At 52.7% G+C, this 16177-nt stretch overlaps 1 protein-coding gene across 13 annotated transcripts in view; it reads left to right on the top strand.

Moving 5' to 3' along the window:
- Window positions 1–314: 314 nt before the first annotated feature.
- PPP1R36 (protein phosphatase 1 regulatory subunit 36) overlaps window positions 315–16177 on the top strand; it is a 33637-nt gene continuing 17774 nt past the window's right edge. For 5 of the 13 annotated variants that reach the window (XR_016226920.1, XM_051826110.3, XM_051826111.3 and 2 more), the window contains exons 1-5: window positions 631–849; window positions 1360–1424; window positions 12538–12624; window positions 13475–13566; window positions 13653–13719. Coding sequence is in view for 11 of the 13 variants with exons in the window: in XM_051826110.3 (XP_051682070.3) it covers window positions 781–849; window positions 1360–1424; window positions 12538–12624; window positions 13475–13566; window positions 13653–13719 (380 nt within the window). In the remaining 2 variants the exon portion in view is untranslated. Of the gene's footprint in view, window positions 850–1359; window positions 1425–12537; window positions 12625–13474; window positions 13567–13652; window positions 13720–15460; window positions 15482–16177 lie in introns of those variants that run through there. The other 8 variants (XM_070065050.2, XM_070065049.2, XM_089322841.1 and 5 more) reach the window with 5 other exon arrangements.

Raw genomic sequence — 16177 nt, 5'->3', positions numbered from 1 at the left:
GTTGGCGTGAATTGCTAAGTGGCTACTGAGCGTCTTTTTACCGATTAAACTGTAGGGGGATACACAACATTCCCGTTCTCCTTGCACCGTCTTGTACTGGGAGAAAAAAAGTTAGAACGTGGATGTCAATTCAGTTGCAAAAAAAAAAAAAAAAAAAAAACAAAAAAACACATGATCTGAAACACAAATGCAAATACCCGCTGGCACAGGGCGAAGTCGAAGCAACACTAATCTCACCAACGGAGTGCCAGGCTTGCAAGCCTGCGGTATTTCGACGACAGCGACACGGGAAAGAAGCTACCCTAAGCTGGGTTTGTAGAGCTCACGGCGCGGTGGGGCAGCCCGGGCTCAGCCTCGCACGCCCGGACTGGCGCGGCCCCGCAGCGGAAGCCGGAGCCCCGCAGCCGCCAGCGCCCGTCCCCGCGCCGGTCCCCGCCCCGCCCCGGCCCGGCCCGCACCCCGCCACGTCCCCCGCTCCGGTGTCCGCCCCGCGCCGCGCGCCGGTCCCCGCCCCGCGCCTTGCCCCGCGTTGAGCCCCACGCCGCGCCCCGCGCGCCCCGTCCCTCGGCTCGCGCCCCGCGCCCCGCGCCCCGCCCCGTCCCTCGGCTCGCGCCCCGCGCCCCGCGCCCAGCGCCCCGCCCCGCGGCCGCCCGCCCCGTCCCTCGCCTCGCGGCCCGCGCCGGTCCCCGCCCCGCGTACCACCCCGCGCCTGGCCACGCGCCCAGCCCCGCGCCCTGCGGGCGGTGGCCTGGGCGACGCTGGGAGGCGCCGGGCGAGGCCATGTACTCGGTGCCCGAGCTGTATTCGAGGCGGAGGCGCCTGGACTGGCAGACCTCGACCCTGCTGGAAGTAAGTGCGGCCTGGGGGTCGCCCCCGGAGGCGGTGGCCGCCCGCACCCTGGCCCTGGTCACCCGCAACACCCAGACTGTCCGGCAGGCGGACGGCGTTGATCTGTGGCTCCCTCCTTAGTGCCCATGCCCGCCTTGGCCCCCAAGGGGTTGGTGGGGCACCCTTGGCCCCAGGGCGCGGGTGGGGTCCCGGGAGAGGCAGGGGCGGGGGTGGGGGCTCGCCCTCCTGAGTGCCAGCTGACAAGTTGAGACCCTGGGGGCCACACCCCATTTACTCAAGTCGTGGCTACGACCCGCTTTGAACCAGGTGCGGTCTAAGTTGTCTTCCCCCTCCTCTCCCTTCCTGCTGAAGCTACACCTAACGAAAACCCTGGCTTCGAGTTAAAAAAAAAAAAGAAGTTTGAAGAGTCTCCATCTTTATTATAAAAAGAGGGACTAGTGGGGGTCGTTGGGAATGTGGCTTGTGGCTTGAACTGTTCATTGCTTCTGCTGAAATTATCTCATTTCACAGCAATTGGGATTGCGACTAGGGATGTGGTACTGGAAAGATGAGACCAGAACTCTTGAATTCAGAAGGTAATTTTCCCCCAGATTGTATTAGAATATTTATTTTAAAAAATGGGCATGTGTTCAGCGACAGAGAGGAGTTAGTGAGTGATGGGCACTGTGTTAATCAGCCCACTGTTTGAAACAACCTGATCTGTCCCGGTTGCCCCTCTTCCAGGCCAGCTCTCTGCTGTGGCCCGGGAGTGCAGTGGAGGATGGCCCAGGTGCTTGGGCCCTGCACCCCATAGGAGACCAGGAGAAGCACCTGGCTCCTGGCTCCTGCCATCGGATCAGTGCGGTGCGCTGGCCGCAGAGCGCCGGCCGCGGCAGCCATTGGAGGGTGAACCAAAGGCAAAAGGAAGACCTTTCTCTCTGTCTCTCTCTCACACTGTCCACTCTGCCTGTAAAGAAAGAAAGAAAGGAAGGAAGGAAGGAAGGAAGGAAGGAAGGAAGGAAGGAAGGAAAGAACTGCCTGATAACCCAGAAATCCAAGGATTGAATGCTTTCTGGAAAATTGCAGGAGCTGGCCTAATCATGCAGTTCAAGGACAGCTAAGACCAGTCAAATGTAGGTCTGTTTGGCTCAGAGTCTGTGTTCTCAACTACTGCATAAAATTCCTTTTTTTTTTTTTTTAAGATGCATGTATTTGAAAGGCAAAATTACAGAGAGAGAGATCTTCCATCCGATGGTTCACTCCCCCAAATGGCCACAAAGGCTGGAGCTGGGCTGCTCTAAAGCCAGGAGCCAGGAGCTTCCTCTCAGTTCTCACTTAGGTGGCAGGACTCGGACCATCGTCCACAGCTTTCCCAGGCCACAGCAGAGAGCTGGATTGGAAGTGGAACAGGAGGGACTCGAACTGGGGTCCATGTGGGATACCGGCACTGCAGGCGGAGGATTAATTTACTATGCCTTGGCGCCGACCCCTCTTGCAAAATCCAAACTAATTTTAAGCTCCATTGAGAAAACACTAGCCTTTAAACAATTATAGCTAAATTAGTAATACAAGCCACTATGCTGTATACCTTTATGTTATTTATTTGCATATTGCTCTCATTCTTACAATAGCTGTAGAAAGTGATCATTAATATCCTCATTTTATAACTGTAATGAGCTCAGGGAGATTAAACAACCGAACCAAAGTGATAGAGCTAGTAAATTGCAGAACTGCCAGTACGAAGCAGGATTTATCTGATGCCCAACCCCTTGCACTGTGCGTGCTCTCTCTCTGCTAGACTGCAAGCCCCTCAGGGGCAGGGGCTCTCTCACTTCTCTTTTTTCTCTGGAGCCACTACAGAAACTTCACAAACCAGGAGCTAAACAGATGTTTATTGAGCCTGTTAAGAAAGCAGGTAGGGGCCAGTGCTGTGTCGTGGCGGGTAAAGCTGCCGCCTGCAACGCTGACATCCCATATGGGTTCTGGTTCGAGTCCTGGTTGCTCCACTTCCGATCCAGTTCCCTGCTAATGTGCTTGGGAAAGCAATAGAAGATGGCCCCAGTGCTTGGGGCCCTGCACCCACGTGGGAGACCTGGAGGAAGCCCTGGTCGTTGCGGCCATTTGGGAAGTGAACCAGCAAGTGGAAGATCTCTCTCTCTCTCTCTCTCTCTCTAACTCTGCTTCTCAAATAAATAATAAATAAATATTAAAAAAAAAAAAAAGAAAGCAGCTAGATTCAAGTGGGGGAAGACTAGAGAGAGGGCACTGATTAGAAGAATTACAGAGGGGCCGATGCTGTGGCTCACTTGGTTAATCCTCCGTCTGTGGTGCCGGCATCCCATATGGGCGCCGGGTTCTAGTCCCGGTCACTCCTCTTCCAGTCCAGCTCTCTGCTGTGGCCCAGGAAGGCAGTGGAGGATGGCCCAAGTGCTTGGGCCCTGCACCCGCTTGGGAGACCAGGAGGAAGCACCTGGCTCCTGGCTTCGGATCGGCGTAGCTCCGGCCGTGGTGGCCATTTGGGGGGTAGACTAACGGAAGGAAGACCTTTCTCTCTGTCTTTCTCACTGTCTGTAACTCTACCTGTCAAATTAAAAAAAAAAAAGATGAATTACAGAGAGTTACACTGTGGTTCCCCTTTATCTGTGTAGGAATGCAGTTCTAAGACGTCCAGTAGATGCCTGAGACCAGATAGGCCCAAACTCTACATATAATGTTTTCTCTTATACATACGCATGTATGACAAGGTTTAGCTTACAAAATAGGTACAGCAAGATATTAGCAAGCCGGCGCCGTGGCTCAATAGGCTAATCCTCCACCTTGCGGCGCCGGCACACCGGGTTCTAGTCCCGGTTGGGGCGCCGGATTCTGTCCCGGTTGCCCCTCTTCCAGGCCAGCTCTCTGCTATGGCCAGGGAGTGCAGTGGAGGATGGCCCAGGTGCTTGGGCCCTGCACCCCATGGGAGACCAGGAAAAGCACCTGGCTCCTGGCTCCTGCCAGGATCAGCGCGGTGCGCCGGCTGCAGCGGCGGCCATTGGAGGGTGAACCAACGGCAAAAGGAAGACCTTTCTCTCTCTGTCTCTCTCTCTCACTGTCCACTCTGCCTGTCAAAAAAAAAAAAAAAAAAAAAAAGATATTAGCAACAATAACTAACAATTCAATAGAACAAGGGTAACCGTATGCCATAGTTGAAATGAAGTGGATGCAATTGCTCACATAATAGCTCATTATACTGCACTGTGTTCAGAGCATGGTTGTCTACAGGTAACTGGAGCCTTGGAAAGAAACTGCAGATAAGGGAGGACTCCTGCACACGTGGCAAACAGCCTAAAAGAGCTCCATGTCGGGGAAACAGAGAGGAGGCGGGAGAGACTGACATAGTTCTGAGATGGTGTTGCCAGGACGTTTGGGCAGAATTGCTAGGGCGCCGTGCCTGGACGTGGTGGGAGAGGGAGGGGGCGGTGTTCAGATTAGCTCCCGGGTGCTGGCTAGCTTTGCCCTTTGCCCTTGTGCAAAATCAAAGAGACAGAGTCCTTGCCTGACATTGCTCTGATATGTGCACGTGAATGAGGCTGGCAGCCAGGAGAGACACTGGCTCAGCAGATGTGATTTACAGTGGTGTTATATATATATATATATATATATACACACACACACATACACACACACATCATGATATGTGATTTACAGTGGTGTTATATATATATATATATATATATATATATATATATTTGAAAGGCGGAGTTGCAGAGAGGCAGAGGCAGAGAGAGAGAGATCTTCCATCCACTGGTTCACTCCCCAGTTGGCCACAATGGCCACAGCTGCGCTGATCCAAAGCCAGGAGCCAGGAGCTTCTTCTGGGTCTCCCACACAAGTGCAGGGGCCCAAGGACTTGGGCCATCTTTTGCTGCTTTCCCAGGCCGTAGAAGAGAGCTGGATCGGAAGTGAAGCAGCCAGGTCTCCAACTGGCACCCATATGGGATGCTGGCACTGCAGGTGGTGGCTTTACCCGCTACACCACAGTGCAGGCCCCTGTTCTTAAAAGATAGCTTGATTTGATTCCCACTGATTTTGGAGAATACCTGTGTGTCGCTCCCCCTCTTCGTGGAGGAACGACACTAAGCCCTGCCTAGGCTTCATATCCGAGTCACGGCACCATTATGTCGCTCCCCCTCTTCGTGGAGGAACGACACAGGACCCTGCGCTGTTCTTTCATCTGCTCGGCCCTCCCCGGGTTTGCTGCTGGTTCTTCCCGGGTTGGCTACTGACCCTTCCACCTCCGTGGAAGGGCGGTTCCCCCTGCCACATTCCCCACTTCCGCAGGGGAGCGGCACACCGCCGGCCGGCTCTCTCGGGGGCTGCACAGGTATTCCCTTAGGTGTTCCCCTTAGATGTTCCTGGTGCATGCCGTCTCTCTCCTCCTTTATAGTCCTCCTCCGCCAATCCCAACTCGGCTGCCCACACGCCGAGTACGCTGCTCTCCTCCAATCAGGAGCAAGTCCTACAGTTTATTGGTCGAACTGGAGGCAGCTGTGTAGAAGCTGTTTTCTCCTCTCCCAGCGCCATATTGTGGGAGAGCAGATGCATAGAATAAGTCTTAATTCCAGTAACTCAGTCCAGTCCGGGTTGCTCCCCACACCTGTGAGGTGGTATGATTTAAAATGTAGGTTTTAGTTAATTATATATTTCAAAATAGCTAGTATAGAGAGGAATATTAATGTCCCCAACACAAATAAATGGTAAATGTGTGAGGTGGTGGGCATGCCAATGCTCTGATCATTAAACATTGTGTTCGGGCACTGGAATATCACGCTGTAACATATAATCATGTACAGATTATTTTATTTGAAACGGAGAGAGGCAGAGCGAGACAGACAGACAGACTGTGAGAGATCCCCAAATGTTTGCAACAGCTCAGGGTGAGAGCCAGATACAATCTCGGTCTCCCACGTGGGCCATCACCTGCTGGCTCTCAGGGTGTGCACTATCAGAAAGCAAGAAATGGGAGCAGAACCAGGACTATAACCCAGATACTCCAATATGGAATGTAGGTATCCCAAACACATTTTTTAAAAAAATATTTATTTATTTATATGAGAGAGTTACAGAGAGAGAGAGAGAGGGAGAGACAGAGAGGTCTTCCATCCGATGGCTCACTCCCTAAATGGCTGCAACAGTGGGAGCTGGGCCAGTCCGAAGTCAGGAGCCAGGAGCTTCTTCCAGGTCTCCCATGTGCCTGCAGGGGCCCAAGCACTTGGGTCATCTTCTGCTGCTTTCCCAGGCCATAGCAGGGAGCTGAATCAGAAGCAGAGCAGCCGGGACTTGAACAGGTGCTCAGATAGGATGCTGGTGTTGCAGGCGGTGGCTTAACCCGCTGCGCCACAACTGACATACTGTTCTATGTTGGTTCCATCTCTAAAGCAGGAAGACTTTGAACTTGTTCTGGGAGAAAGAAGAGATGAATAGATAGAACAAGGAAGGTGGGACTGGGACCAGGAGAAAACATAAGAGATGTGGAAGGGACACAGCCCCTGTCCCCATGTGTGCTGAGAAGGAACTTGGTGGTTGGAGGCACGGACAGGCGTGTCTACTGCTCTCCTGAAAATGAACCAGGGGGCTGGCCCTGTGGCACAGCAGGTTAAAGCCATGGCCTGCAGTGTAGGCATCCCATATGGGTGCCGGTTCGAGTCCTGGCTGCTCCGCTTCCAAGCCAGCTCCCTTCTGATGTCCCTGGGGAAGCAGCTGAGGATGGCCCAACTCCTTGAACCCCCTCACCTACACAGGAGACCCGGAAGAAGCTCCTGGCTTTGGTCAGCTCAGCTCCAGCTGTTGCATCCATTTGGGGCGTGAATCAGAGGATTGAAGACCTCTCTCTGTCTCTACCTCTGTAACTCTGTCTTTCAAATAAATAAAATAATTCTTAAATGAACCAGACCCTTGCTGGCTCCTATTGAGGGGAGTATTTGGAAGCAATGATGGTGCACCTCTTTCTGCCAGAGGCTGCCACTCCCCTTGGGGTGCTCTCACCAGGTATTGCTGCCACCACCCCCCCACCCCCTCCCCAAGCTGGGCAGGGTTCAGCATCCTGATCCATGTATGGGGGATGGATTTGCTGAAGCCCAGTAGACAGGAACAGTTTCTTAGGGGAGGTGATACCCAAGCTTAACCAGAGAAAGACTAGGAGTTGGCAAGGCAAAGGGAGATTTGGTTGCAGGAGAAGAGAGTGTGTTCTCTGCAGAAGTAAGTACCAGCTACACCCAGACCAGAAAGAGCATGGGATGTGTGCGGGGCTGTGCAGGTGCAGTAGACTGGGTGGAAAGCCCCAGGCCAGTGTTGAGAGGACGTCGAAGAGACGAACCAGGGCCACATCATGGGTGAGATATCAGAACAGAAGTGGTCTGTGGCAGGTAAAGCTGCCGCCTGCAGTGCTGGCATCCCATATGGGTGCCGGTTGGAGACCCAGCTGCTCCACTTCCGGTCCAGCTCTCTGCAATGACCTGGGAAGGCAGTAGAAGATGGCCCAAGTCCTTGGGACCCTGCACCCACGTGGGAAACCCAGAAGAAGCTTCTGGCTCCTGGCTTTGGATCAGCACATCTCCAGCTGTTGTGGCCAATTGGGGAGTGAACCAGTGGATGGAAGACCTCTCTCTCTCTCTCCCCGCTCTGCCTCTCCTTCTCTCTTAGTGTAACTCTGACTTTAAAATAAATAAATAAATCTTAAAAAAAAAAAAAGATGCAATTGTAAGGGCCAGTGTGGCACAGCAGATTAAACCGCTGCCTGCAATACCAACATCCCAGTTCAAGTCCCAGCTGCTCTATTTCTGATCTAGCTTCCTGCTAATGCACCCAGGAAAGCAGTGGAAGATGGCCCAAGTGCTTGGGCCCCTGCCACCTATGTAGCAGATCTGGATGGAGTTCCAGGCTCCTGGCTTCACCTTGGCTCAGTCCTGGCCATTTTGGCCATTTGGGGACTGAACCAGTGGATTGAATGTCTCTCCCTGTCTCTGGAATTCTTCCTTTCAAAAAATACATTTATTTTTTTTTAAACAAGCAATTGTAGAATTCAGTTGACAAGAAATGGTGGCTAAAATTAAGGCAGGAGCAGTAGAAAGAGAAAGAAGTAGATTCAAGTGATACTAAAGAACTGTATAACTCATGGGCTGGCATCATTTTCTGGCCTGGACTCCTGGCTGGGTGGTGGTACTGATTTTCTGAGATAGGGGAGACAGGAGGAGGGAATAAGAAGGAGAAAAGAAAGATAAGAAATAGAAATTGCAGCCAGAGAGAGGGGAGGGAAATCGAGTGTCATGAGCCCAGACAAACCAGTTTGCAAATTAGCAGCTTGGTTCCCGGGCATCCGAGTTCTATCCCATCAACTTAACCTGGAAGTTTTTCCAGATTTTCGTCTTCCTCCACATGGGCTGGGCCCACTGCTACGTCCAGTAGCCGAGGTGTTCACAAGCGTCTAGGTTTTCTCAACTTCAGCTCAGAGACGATCCCTCCTCCCCCGTGTTCTGACGTCTTTCCTGGCTAAATGCCAGAGATCTTGCCCTTCGAAGCAGACCTCCCTTCATATAGACAGATCTTACCTTACCTTTGCAGCTGACACCCTAAGGGGAAAACTGTATGAGAATACAACAGGGTACCCATACTCTCCATTCAAGAAATGGACCCTCGGGGTTGGCTCTGTGGCATAGGGTGCCAGAATCCCAGAGCACTGGTTCAAGTCCCAGCTGCTCCATTTCCAGTCCAGCTCTTTGCTAATGGCCTGGGAAAATCAGCTGAAGATGGCCCAAATGCTTGGACCCCTGCCGCCCACGTGGGAGACCTGGATGAAGTTTCAGTCTCTTGGCTTCAGCCTGTTCAGCCCTGGCCGTTGTGGCCATCTGGGGAGTGAACCAGCAGGTGGAAGACCTCTCTCTGTCTCTACCTCTCTAACTCTGCCTTTCAAATAAATTAATTAATTTTAAAAAAGAGAAAGAAATAGACCCACAGTAATAAGCAGGCTATGGGTGACCATCTTTGTCCCGTTAGCCTCACTCATTGCCAGTTCCCTAGTCTATAAAATTAAAGCACATTACCTCGGAGGAGTACATGAGGGTGTCACATCCTTTATACACTTGTTTCTTTCTTGCCAAAGAGCAGATGCCTTAGTCACAGGCTGCTTCTAGCTTGTCCACCATACAAGCTTCTCTCTATCCCTTTTTTTTTCTTAAGAATTATTTTATTTATTTGAAAGACAGTTACAGAGAGAGGTAAAACCAGAGAGACAGGTCTTCACTCCCCAGTTGGCTGCAACGGCCGGAGCTGTGCTGATCCGAAGCCAGGAACCAGGAGCTTATTCCAGGTCTCCCACGCAGGTGCAGGGGCCCAAGGACTTGGGCCATCTTCCACTGCTTTCCCAGGCCATAGCAGAGAGTAGGATCGGAAGAGGAGCAGCCGGGACTCGAACTGGTGCCTATATGGGATACTGGGGCTGCAGGCTGGGCTATAACCCACTGTGCCACAGCACCGGCCCCAGTCCTATGTTTTCTTGTGTGAAGTGCCTGTGCCCCCAGCTGGAAGAGCACCTCAGTCTGCAGGAGTCTTGGCTAAGGTCATTGTCCACTCCCCTGAGGACGCACAGCCAAGGAGATCCCGCACCTCCGGAAGCTCCACGCTTCTGTCTTCATCATGGCGCAGGGCAGCCTCTAGTCACCCTGGAGAAGCTCAAGGTTGTGCGGAGCCAAGAGCGGCCCAGTCTTCTACGTTTGAGTGATGAGTTCCAGAGGGAGAGAGCATGAGACTTTCTCCTTGTTCATTTTGGGGCAAAGAGAATGGCACGATGATGTTGTAATTCTAGGAAAACACATTTCCAAAATGTGTCTGCTTAAGAACCAGATTCTAAATGAGGTGCCAGATTGGGGGGCGGGGGAGACGAGGGAGACTGTAGGAGGGGAAAATTGCCCATATTGTGCTGGGTGAGCCAACCAGAGGTGCGATTCAAAAAGCAATTTTCAGTTATTACTAAGGCAGCTTTGTAGTGATTCCAAATGTGCCGTGAGCATGGGTTGTGTTTATTTATTTATTTATAAGATTGATTTATTTGAAAGGCAGATTTACAGAGAGGGCAGGAGGAGAGAGAGCACGTGCAAGCCTCCATCTGCTGGTTCACTCCCCAAATGGCTGCAGCAGCTGGGGCTGAGCCAAGCTGAAGCCAGGAGCCTGGAGCTCCACCCAGGTCTCCCACATGGACGGCAGGGGCCCACGCACTTGGATCGTCTTCCACTGCCTTCACAGGCACAGTAGCAGGGAGCTGGATCGGGTGTGGAGCAGCCAGGACTTGAACCACTGCCCATATGGAACGCCGGCATCGCAGATGGTGACTTAGCCCACTGTGTCACAGCGTCAGCACCATGGGCTGCCTTTAGAACCTGGCAAGGCGCTCACAAGTGAAATCCATCTCATCAGCTGAAGAGAGTGGCTTCAGTCAAACAAAAGCCACTCAGATAAGCACAAAGTGGAGAAGGCACGCCCAGATCAGAGAGTAAACGCCAGTTAGTGGCTAAGAGCAGGCACTGCCCACTGAATTTCAAACGCTGGGACGTTGGTCGGTGTCTCCAGGTCTTAGTTCTCTGGCAACACAATGACAGCTTTCACTAGATGATCTTTTGGTTTGTTTGTTTTAAAGATTTATTTATTTTTTTGAAAGAATTACAGAGAGGCAGAGGTAGAGAGAGAGAGGTCTTTCATCCACTGGTTCACTCCCCAAGTGGCCACAATGGGTGGAGCTGGGTTCATCCGAAACCAGGAGCCACGAGCTTCTTCCAGGTCTCTCACGTGGGTGCAGGGGCCCAAGGACTTGGGCCATCTTCTACTGCTTTCCCAGGCCATAGCAGAGAGCTGGATCAGAAGTGGAACAGCCATGTTTCGAACCGGCGCCCATATAAGGTGCTGACACTGCGGCTTTACCTGCTACACCCCAGCACCAGCCGTCTTCCTCTGCCTTCCCAGGCACATCAGCAGGGAGCTGGATCAGAAGTGAAGCAGCCGGGACTCAACCAGGGCTCACATGGGATGCCGGTGCTGCAGGCAGAAGTTTAACCTATAGCATCACAATGACGGCCCCCGCTTTGTGTTTTTAATTAGGGTGGTTATATTAAGGACTGGAGGCGATAATCTGCATGTTAGACATCAGCAAGCAGAATGGGCTTCAGAAAGTAATTAGGAAATGTCTGGGGGCTGGCGCTGTGGCATAGTGGGTAAAGCAGCCGCCTGCAGTGCTGGCATCCCATATGGGTGCAGGTTCAAGTCCTGGCTGCTCCACTTCTTCTTCTTCTTCTTTTTTTTATAAAGCTTGATAGTTTTTTTCTTTAAAGATTTATTTTATTTATTTGAAAGATAGAGTTAGAGAGAGAGAGAGAGAGAGAGAGAGAGAGAGGTCCTATCAGCCAGGACCCAAACCACTGCCCAGATGGGATGCTGGCACTGCAGACCAGGGCTTCAACTTGCTGAGCCACAGCGCCAGACCCTGCTCCACTTCTGATTCAGCTCCCTGCTGATGTACCTGGGAAAGCAGTGGAGGATGGCCCATGTCCTTGGGCCCCAGCACCTGTGGGAGACCCGGAAGAAGCTCCTGGCTCCTGGCTTCAGATGGGCCCAGTTCTAGCTGTTGCAGCCATTTGGGGAGTGAACCAGTGAATAGAAGACTTCTCTCTCTCTGCCTCTGCCTCTCTGTAGCTCTGCCTGTCAAATAAGTAAATAAATCTTTTTTTTTATTTGACAGGTAGAGTTATAGACAGTAAGAGAGAGAGGTTGAAAGATCTTCCTTCCGTTGGTTCACTCCCCAAATGGCCGCTATGGCCGGTGCTGTGCCTATCTGAAGCCAGGAGCCAGGTGCTTCTTCCTGGTCTCCCATGCGAGTGCAGGGGCCCAAACACTTGGGCCATCCTCCACTGCATTCCCGGGCCACAGCTGAGCTGGACTGGAAGAAAAGCAATCAAGACTAGAACTCAGCATCCATATAAATAAATCTTAAAAAAAAAAAATCATCCACTGGCCAATTTGGGTGCCAATAGTTTAGAAAAAAAAAAAAAAACAAAACAGAAAAAGACCAAAAAATCATTTTCTTGAGGTGGCACCATGTACAGGCTTGAAGGAACTGAGCTAACCTGTGGAACAACAGAATATCACAAGGGTTGGCAAAAACAAACCTCCTGAGAGAAGAAAGTAAATGATTAAGGTCAAGGGCAAGTGTTCCTATTATACTGCATCGCCCCGGAACAGGGAGACACGTAACACTGGGCAGAGGGCAAGGCTCTGGGTGTGTTTATCCAGATGAGGAGCAGCTGGGACTCAAACCAGCACCCACAGGGGATGCTGGCACTGCAGGCGGCAGCTTTACCCACGACACCACAGTGCCGGCCCCAGTGCTCTGGGATCTCGGTCAGATTCTTTAATCTTTTCCTGAACTTAGGTTTTGCTCATATGTAAAAATAAATGATATAATGATAGTATTTTTATGGGTTTGCTAGGAGAATTAAGACATTGTATAAGAGCACTTGACACGTATGGGAGGACCTGGAAACTGGTGCACCAAAGTGAACTCTCAATTCCCTTTCCCGTGGACCTTTTGAACCGCAAGCGTCTGTTCGTCCTCGGAATACACGAGCTGTGGCTTTTGTTTATCCCTGGGAAAAAGTCAAGTTCCTGATCATCTTATCTCTGTTGCAGTTTCATGCCTGCGGTGGAACTCAAGGAGAAAGGAAAGAAAGGCAGAGCCGTTCACTTTGCCGAAATGGATGGCTCAGCTTCAGAAAGGTAGCTTAGCCTCTCAGCCATGCCTGTTCTGCAGCCAGTGCGTCTCAGAGGAATGGCCCGAGTCTTCACAGACTCGGAGGAGAACCCCATTCCATTCTAGGCTGCAACGCAGATGCCCTCCAAGGAAAGAATACTATGCACTATTTCAGGATTGTGGGAGTGACATTAGTCCCTTTAAATGTGTCTCTAGGATCACTGCGCTATGGGTTCCTAGTCAATATTGTGTCATTCATTAAAGGCCCAGATAGCAGCGGCATCAGAAATAGAAGATTGAAATGATCTATTTTGGATGGAATTTAATATCATTTTATATCTGGCAGTGTGCATTTCTCTTGCTCTTAGCATAGCTATTATAATGTTTCATATAATGCATTTAAAAAAAGATTTATCCATTTGAAAGTCAGTGTTACACAGAGAGAGGAGAGGCAGAGAGAGGTCTTCCATCCGCTGGTTCACTCCCCAAATGGCTGCAACAGTGGGAGCTGGGCTGATCCAAAGCCAGGAGCCAGGAGCTTCTTCCGGGTCTCCCATGCAGGTGCAGGGTCCCAAGGACTTGGGCCATCTTCTACTGCTTTCCCAGGCCATAGCAGAGAGCTGGATTGGAAGAAGAGCAGCCGGGACTAGAACTGGCGCCTGTATGGGATGCCGGTACTTCAGGCCAGGGCGTTAATCCGCTGCACCATAGCACTGGCCCCTCATATAATGCATTCTGAGATGATGTCGCATTAAACAAAAGCTGTGCAGGACCCCCCACCCCCACCCCTCCGGGGCTCCCGATAGTACAGACCTTAGGCAGATTAGCTGCAAAACCTTTGGCAACACTGCTGGAGGCTGTTATGTTCCAAAACAGGTTGACAGATAAAAGGCTTGCCTCAAGAGACGCGACCAAAGCCTTAGAGAAGCGAGGCCGGCTGGGCTGCGTGACGCTGGATGATGTGAAGTGTGAGTGCCTGCCCTGGCCCTCCCGGAGCTTGTCTGGCGTGAGCATCCAAGGCGGCTCTGCACACTGTCCCCTTCTCTCCTTCCAGTTGTCGTGCTGCTCTTGCTGCAGGACTCTGAGAAGCAGCGCATCTGTTCCTTTACAACGTTTATGAGGTGCGTCGTGCCGGCGAGACGTTCTCGAACGTTCACCCTCATTCTGCAGGCCTCCCGTCAGCTAAGTGAGGACAAACCCGCTTTCTGGAGAAACTGCACGAGGCTGGCTCCTAGGCAAGCCGTCTGCACTGGACTCAGTCTCTAAGGCTGACACCAAGAATCCTGGGAGAGGAAGCCAGAGATCCTGAGAGCCCCAGGTCCCAGGAGGGAGGAGGAGGCAGAGATCCCGAGGGCCCCCAGGTCCCAGGAGGGAGGAGGAGGTCAGAGATCCCAAGGGCCCCCAGGTCCCAGGAGGGAGGAGGAGGTCAGAGATCCTGAGAGCCCCAGGTCCCAGGAGGGAGGAGGAGGCAGAGATCCCGAGGGCCCCCAGGTCCCAGGAGGGAGGAGGTGGTCAGAGATCCTGAGAGCCCCCAAGTCCCAGGAGGGAGGAGGAGGCAGAGATCCCGAGGGCCCCCAGGTCCCAGGAGGAAGGAGGAGGCCAGAGATCCCGAGGGCCCCCAGGTCCCAGGAGGGAGGAGGAGGCAGAGATCCTGAGAGCCCCCAGGTCCCAGGAGGGAGGAGGAGGCCAGAGATCCCGAGGGCCCCCAGGTCCCAGGAGGGAGGAGGAGGCAGAGATCCTGAGATCCCCCAGGTCCCAGGAGGGAGGAGGGGGCAGAGATCCCGAGGGCCCCCAGGTCCCAGGAGGGAGGAGGAGTCAGAGATCCTGAGATCCCCCAGGTCCCAGGAGGGAGGAGGAAGCCAGAGATCCTGAGAGCCCCCAGGTCCCAGGAGGGAGGAGGAGGCAGAGATCCTGAGAGCCCCAGGTCCCAGGAGGGAGGAGGAGGCCAGAGATCCTGAGAGCCCCAGGTCCCAGGAGGGAGGAGGAAGCCAGAGATCCTGAGAGCCCCAGGTCCCAGGAGGGAGGAGGAGGCCAGAGATCCCGATGGCCCCCAGGTCCCAGGAGGGAGGAGGAGGCCAGAGTCCCAGTATAGGCTGCAAACTGAGGAGGCTTCAGAAAATGGAATGAAAGGATGCACTTGTTTCTGTGCAAACAGTTGTTTTGAAATCTAGGCATCGTTTTCTGATCATCTCTATTTTGCGTGAACTTTTAAAGGACACTTCATATTTGTAGAATGGCTAAAGGATTTACCAATTTTTTAAAAAGGTTTATTTATTTTATTTGAAAGAGTTACACAGAGAGAGGAGAGGCAGAGAGAGAGGGAGAGGGAGGTCTTCCATCGGCTGGTTCACTCCCCAATTGACCGCAACGGCCAGAGCTGCGCCTACCTGAAGCCAGGAGCTTACTCCAGGTCTCCCACGCGAGTGCAGGGGCCCAAGGACTTGGGCCATCCTCCACTGCTTTCCTAGGCCATGGCAGAGAGCTGGATCGGAAGTGGAGCAGCCGGGACTAGAACCAGCACCTTATGGGATGCCTGTGCTTCAGGCCAGAGCGTTAACCCGCTGCGCCACAGTGCCGGCCCCAGGATTTACCAATTTATGAAAGATTTATTTTCTCCACCTGTTAAGTTTGGGAGCCTTGACAAGTACTAGGTGTGTGATTATACACAAGTTTCTAGGCCTTTTTAAACTTTTTTTTTTTAATTTATTGTGTTTGAGACAGAGACAGACAGCCTGCAGCAGCCAGACCCCGCCACACAGTCTGGGTCTCCCGTGTGGGTGGCAGGGACCCACGTAGCTGAACCATCACCTCGATGCTTCCCAGGGTGCTCATTAGCAGGAAGGTGGATTGGAAGTGGAGATGGAATTGAACCCAGGGACTCCGGTATGCATCCCGAACGAGGTCCTCACCGCTGAGCCAGTTGTCCACCCCTCCTAACCTTTCTCAGCCTGGCTTCCCTAAACTTCAAAATTGGAAAGTAGTAGTGGCAGCTTTGTGGTGTGGCCCGTGGCACCTGCTCTTCTGAGTGCTCAGTCAGGGGTAGGGATTCTAACCTGTTACCTCCCTCCCCAAATCCCCATAGCACGCATTGTAGGGCGAGCGCCTGTGACTAATGCAAGGCCTGCCTCTACCCCAGGACACACTCAGTCCGACCGCAGGGCATGCTAGGAACACAGAGGTGTCCATGCCAGAGGGGGAGCTCACAGATAAAACCCCAGTTTCCTTCTGTTGGGGTAGCTGTATCCCAGGATTCTACGATAATGACCTGTTGACAGCTCTGCCCCCGCCCTCCCACCCCCCACTGATGTTACCTGAAATCGCTCTCCAAATAGGCCTCTTACTCTTCTGTCTCCTTTTTGGGGTCTGTTTCCTGGGCAACTCAACTGGAGACAGGGAGTTACCAACATTTGGAAAGGGCCCCTTCATCCTGCCATACAGGTGTAGCTGAAGGAAGCACGCCAGGGGGCCTGTGGCACAGCGGGGTAAAGCTCCAGCCTGCAGCAGCGGCATCCCATGTGGGCGACGGTTCGAGTCCCGGCTGCTCCACTTCTGATCCAGCTCTCTGCTATGTCCTGGGAA

The sequence above is a fragment of the Oryctolagus cuniculus genome, chromosome 20 (genome assembly GCF_051225735.1).
Source record: "Oryctolagus cuniculus isolate XC-2025 breed Fujian yellow rabbit chromosome 20, ASM5122573v1, whole genome shotgun sequence".
NCBI lineage: Eukaryota > Metazoa > Chordata > Mammalia > Lagomorpha > Leporidae > Oryctolagus > Oryctolagus cuniculus.
The sequence above is the reverse complement of the archived record's forward strand: the minus strand, read 5'-3'. Positions and strand labels throughout refer to the sequence as shown.